This window comes from Phyllopteryx taeniolatus, chromosome 14 (assembly GCF_024500385.1).
Source record: "Phyllopteryx taeniolatus isolate TA_2022b chromosome 14, UOR_Ptae_1.2, whole genome shotgun sequence".
Taxonomy (NCBI): domain Eukaryota; kingdom Metazoa; phylum Chordata; class Actinopteri; order Syngnathiformes; family Syngnathidae; genus Phyllopteryx; species Phyllopteryx taeniolatus.
Window position 1 is genome coordinate 17579247 of NC_084515.1, and position 5767 is coordinate 17585013.

Below are 5767 nucleotides of genomic sequence, written 5' to 3' on the forward strand. Positions count from 1 at the left end.
TCGGCCTCGGCTCGCCTCGGCCTCGGCCTCGGCTAGTCGCTGTCCGACTTGGCGTCCTTGGACGACGCGTGGTTGTACAGCCCCTGCGCCATCAGATGCAGCGCCAGCGAGTTTTGATTCCCCGTGGCCTTTTTCATTTTGGCCCTTTTGTTCTGAAACCAGATTTTGATCTGAGATTCGTTGAGGCCGAGTTCCCGGGCCAGGTCCAGCCTCCGCCGCTCGGTCAGGTAGCGGTTAGTCTGAAACTCGCTCTTTAGTCTGTGGAGCTGCTCGACGGTGAAGGCCGTCCGGGGTCGCTTGTCGTCTTTGGTCGGGGTCCGAGCCCTCTTTGGCTTACGGGATCTGGGCCCTTGGGGATGGAAGGAGAAAGGAGTTGGAATCGAGTAGAAGACGGGACAATGTTTTGGGAGCGCGGCTCAATTGCTGCGGACACGATTTGGATTGATTTGGACCCAATAAGGTCAATCGGCTGCAGCTAATTCGCTAATTCGCTTCTGCGGTGATTTGAGTGACTTCCGCTAAATCCTAATTTCTGGAGACTCGGTCCCCAAACTGACGCCGCCTTCAAATAGAGCCCTGCGGTACATCTGCTCGTTGACCAAATCAATCATTTCCGTATCATGTCATCAATAACGGGAAAGACGTGGCCCACTGCATTTCGTTTTGAAAATCGACATTTTTTTCACCGATAGGATCATTTGATTCATTGGCATCAAGCGTCATATCAATAAATACATACAGACATAAAGAAATAAAGAAATAAAGAAAGAAATATATATATATTTATAGTATTTAATTTTTCCAACTTTGAACGCCAAAATGTGTCCACTGTTATGTTATGTTCTATGAATCTTTGCACATTGTTTCGTGAAGACGCGAAAGTAAAATTGTCTTTATGTTGTTGCAATGCACCGGAGGGATCTGCGAGCCCAAGTGCCAGGATGAGGCAGCCATTTTGCATTCACACCATGCCAGAGGGCAAAATAAGTGGTGCTATTTCAGAGATATGAATGAATAGGTATGAATCTGTTGTATAAAGACAAAAGTGTAGGGGGTTTGGTTAGGATCCCTTTTGCACTTATGTCATCAGTTTGAAGGGCAGCACGTCAATTGTGCAACTCCCACGATTTTTGGGAAGCCGTTTACGTCTTTAGCGTGACGCGCGTTTGTCTTTACGGTGATGAAAAAAACCAAAGTTTGGAATTCCAAGTTGTGATGGGCCAGCGCCATCTGCTCTGTCACTGAGGATGGATTGCCTTTACTTGGAATGGCTCCACTTTGAAATCCTCAATCATTTCTCGAGAATAGGGTTTTCGGCATGGGACACGATAACCCATAGAAAAGCGAAATTATTTTTTGGTTCACGTCTTTACCATGGCGCGTACGATGAAGGAGGCATCAGAGGGAAGGGGGGAGGGGGGAGGGGCCGCAGTTTGAATTGGATGTCCTAAAAACGCACGATCGGCGCACCTCTCGCCACTTTTGCTGACATTTGGAGGAAATCACCACACCTTCGATTGTGCGGGCCAGCTGTTCCAAAGCTGGAAATAGGAAGCGTCCGTGTGACGTCAGCAGTTCTGCTTCTCGTCGGCTGTTTTTGGGCAGCAAAAGCAAAAGGCGCCTTTGCAAGGCCCGTTGCGGCCATTTTCGTCAGCTCGCATTGGCGTCATGAAAACGTTTTCCTCTTTCCGAGCGATTGTTTCGGCTCTCGCCGTGACCTTTTATGGCAAATATTGATGGTTTGCGTGTTATTGGCGGGATTTGCCAATCATCGCGCACGCAACAAAGCAGACGAGCTTGCCTTCCAAACATTCGCCTTGGCTTTCTTAGCGTGAGCAATATTTGTTTTTTGAACGTACGTAGCATCAAAACATTTTGACAAGGCCATGCGCCAAAGTATCGAATTATTTTGGAGAAAACGACATTCACGTGGATTTGATCTTTGCATGTTTTTGTCCTTTTCGCAGCTTTGTGGCCTGCATTTCATCTCTCTCACTTTTTTTTAGACACCCTCCATTGTCAAAAATATGCTAATAGAATATTAACAAAGAAGACTCGGGAACAATGGCGTTAAACTTGGTTTCACTTCACTTTATTCACATTTGATTTGCTTTTCAAGCGTATTCTTTTACAACTTCATTTCCGGGACACTACGACACGTTTAGATTTGTATTTGCGGATTTCAATTCGAAATGAGGTCTTTGTTATAATAAAACTGAGGTCTCCTTATATTTGAAAGGATAGCTAAAAAAAAAAAAGAAGGTATAAGTGAACAATTCGATGGTTACGATCATGATATTCTATGAAAAGTCAGCTCTGATCAAGATAACCTTATCTACGACGGCACAATAATCGGTTGATGAATGTTCCAAGTAATACGTGCGTTCAATTGGAGGCTGTGGTTGTTAAGCGCTGAGAAAGAAAATCTTCTTGAGCTTTGATAATTGTTTCCGAGTCCTGAAACTTTCCCCCAAAGTTGTAATCTCGTTTGCAGCTCTTTATTACAAAGGATTGTTTGAACGCAAGCTCCGTCCTTTTGTGTCCAATAATTGCTTTTCTTTTTTTTGTGCTCGTACAGATTCGATGAAAAGGAAAACACGAACATATATATATAAATATATATATGTGTGTGTGTGAATATTGAGTTAGTTTGTTTGTTTGTTTGTTTTTTTTTTTGTTTTTTTTTGTTTTTTTTTAATGCACCAACCTGCCGACGGACGGTCCGAGTAGCGGGTACAATAAACCCAGGCGGGCCACAGCATCCGCTTGCCCCCCTCGGACGCCGAGCCGGCCTTCCCGGTCTCCTCCGCGCCGGTCGGTTCCGTCTCGCGGGGATGCTTGCCGTCGGATGATGCGGCCGCTCGCGCGCCAACATCAGGCTTGGCGATTTTGGGCTCTCTTCTCGCGAGTCCCTCTCGGATCGGAGTCCCGCTTTTTCGCTTTCGACCAAAATCCGGTCTTAAAATGTTGTCGATGTAGAAGTTGGTGACCCTGTGGCACTGCTGGTGGCCAGCCGGCACGATAAGAGGCGGGATGGCCCGCAGGATGGACTCCTGCTCGGGGTCTCCGCGAGCATTTTCCTCCATGCTGCTCGCAACTTCTTCAGCAAAGTGGAAATCCGGTCGTTCAGGTTGACTTTCAAAAGAACTGCCGACCAAATGCTTTATTTATTAGCAGAGCAACAACGACAACCAAACCGCAGAGTCCTAGTTCGGTTTCAGATCCAAATCGGTTTGCTTTGGCATTTTGGATGCTCTCAGCATTAAAACGCTCACATTCGGATGACGCTCAAATACGTTCGCGCAGGATTGGCTTCTTATTTCTCATTGGCTGACAATCGTTGTACTTCGGCACGCTGAGACGCGTGTCTCGGACCAATAGAGATGCGGGGCTCCTGTCACGTGACGTTCCCGGAATCGCTCCGTCCCGTACGCGCGCCGCGTTCAGGTCCCACCCAGAAATCTTACACTACTTTCAGCTGCAGAGCCTCAACACGCGGACGGGGGAACTTCTTCGTGTCGTCATGCACGTCCCTCACACGTGATTCAAATGCCGTAAGGTGACGTCACGCTCCCCTCGAAACAAAATGCAATAATAGATGCCGCTTTACCAGATTTCCGAAATGCAAATTTCCTTTTTCCGGCGTCGTTGCCACGTAAAATGCGCGAAGTGAGGCGAAACAATCAAACATCCAAACTCAAAAATCGATTGATTTCCTTCAAATCGTCGCCAATGTAATTCAGGTCACAGCGCCAATATGAAATGACAATGCACTTTGGCGCAGTTTTTAAATGGACATTTGTATTGTTCAGCAAAAACGAAACAATTAAATATGGCTGAGCATGGACGGAAAGAATCATTTATGAAAGCCAGGCGACACTTTTCTCTTGCATATTTCAAATTCCATCCAGTTTCAAGAATGTTGTTGCGCTTATTTTCAGAGACCAACTCGATTCCATCATTTTCCGATGGAGCCTGAAGGCAACGCGGGTAACTCTTCTTTGCTCATCTTGAAAAAAATAAACAAGACGCCACAACTTGCTTGGCGGCAACAGCTGCGAGTCGTGTGCATAAAAACGGAAATCTGGAACTCTGTCGAGCACGTGACGCTACGGACTGGCCAGTGATGCCTTCACGTCCGCGCGCGCTCCCTGAGAGCGGCTAAATCAGATGACGTCACGAGTCCATTCTGAGCTCTATAGATTAGATAGTTTGTCCATTTGCATTCTTTACTGAATCGATTGTTTTATAATACAGGAATTTATAGATTGGATTAGATTAGTTAGATAGATTTGATCTATCTATCTATCCATTGCCAGTTGTTTATTTTCTGAAAGCACATGCAAAATGAAATGAGAGACATTTGAAGCTCGCGTTAATGATTGAACAGTGCGCAATGTTTCGTCTTTCTTCTTTCTTTCTATTGCAAGTAACGAAGGCGCGCGCGAGGCCGTCGCCCTTCTTCCCACGCACGCGCGCGAAGACACGTGCAGAACACGTCGATGCGTGCGCGGTCGGTCCTTGTCGAATCGAAACGTTACAAGCGTCGACGATTGACATGAGCCTCCCGGAGCGGCCCGGAACGGAACCTCGTCCACGTTAGCGATGCGCTTCACTCCGCTCAACGGAATATTCGGGTTTGCGGTCAGAAGAGTCACTGGAATTGGGGCAGAAAACAACAACAACAACAACAACAACAACAACACCACCATACTTTCCAAGTGGCACAATGAACTGGCCCTTTACCGAAACGACGATGTGTTTGTTTTATAGGGAGAGTTCATGCTAAACAGTCAGATTGGAAGAGGGACCGATAGCCTATTGTAGAATTGTCTCAACTTATTAGGAGGCATATGATGTTTCTTTCTCATCATCATTCTTCACAGTCCGGAGGGAATATTAAACGGCATATTCTCACGACAGGGAGATATGAAATCATCTTGAATTACACGGAGGTGTGAATGTGAGTGGAAATGGTTGTTTCTTCATACGTGCCCTGCGATTGGCCGACGACCGGTTCAGGGTGTGCCCGGAACTGGTCGCCCGAAGATAGCTGGGATGGGCTCCGGCACGCCCGCGACCCACGTGAGGAGAAGCAGTACGTGTGTGTGTGTGTGTGTATATATATATATATATATATGTTTTTATATATGGGTTTATATATATATATATATATATGTGTGTGTGTGTTCAAAATAACGGAACATTCATTCATGTTCCGTAGCGCTTCTCCTCACTCGGGTCGCGGGCGTGCCCGAGCCCATCCCAGCTGTCTTCGGGCGACCAGTTCCGGGTACGCCCTGAACCGGTCGCCAGCCAATCGCATTCATGGAAGATTTCTTCGTATCATCCATTTTCTGTTTATTGTCGTATTTGATTTGCATCCGAAGAGGCTCGAGTGACTTTTGGTAAGTCTTTCAAATCGAAAGGATACGTGTGTAACTTTCAGGCCGTTTTAGAAAACTTAAATGGGGAATTTTGCATTCCTTTTCGCGACGTCGTCTTCAGGCTCTTCTTTGAAACGTCTTTTGTCCGCACGTTACGAAAGCAGTCGACTGTGAAGTATGCTAGATGTTGCGTGAAGTATTTATTTGTGACATTTCTTGAAGCCAACATTGGTCACGTTTCAATTTGAAAGGTTGAAGAATTGTCAAATCAGAAAAAAATATCTGAAAATTGTCCCTTGCTCTAAGTGTTAAAATCCTAAAGGACGAGCCCAAAGTGAATCAAAATCTCTCGTTTGTGTTGTTTTTGTGTTGTTAAAGAC

At 46.0% G+C, this 5767-nt stretch overlaps 1 protein-coding gene across 1 annotated transcript; it reads right to left on the bottom strand.

The window, feature by feature from the left end:
- On the bottom strand, positions 1-3250 carry en2b (engrailed homeobox 2b). Its single transcript, XM_061797468.1, has 2 exons — positions 2708-3250; positions 1-349 (listed from the first exon to the last, which is right to left on the bottom strand). Exons 1-2 carry the CDS (start codon positions 3084-3086, stop codon positions 33-35), a joined length of 696 nt encoding a protein of 231 aa, XP_061653452.1. The 5' UTR covers positions 3087-3250; the 3' UTR covers positions 1-32.
- Positions 3251-5767: the final 2517 nt, after the last annotated feature.

Excerpts from the sequence above, each read along its gene's own strand:
- en2b (XM_061797468.1), bottom strand. The coding sequence starts at position 3,086 with ATGGAGGAAAATGCTCGCGGAGACCCCGAGCAGGAGTCCATCCTGCGG. Across the intron at positions 350-2,707 it reads CTCGGACCGTCCGTCGGCAG|GGCCCAGATCCCGTAAGCCA; the intron begins GTTGGTGCATTA and ends TCCATCCCCAAG.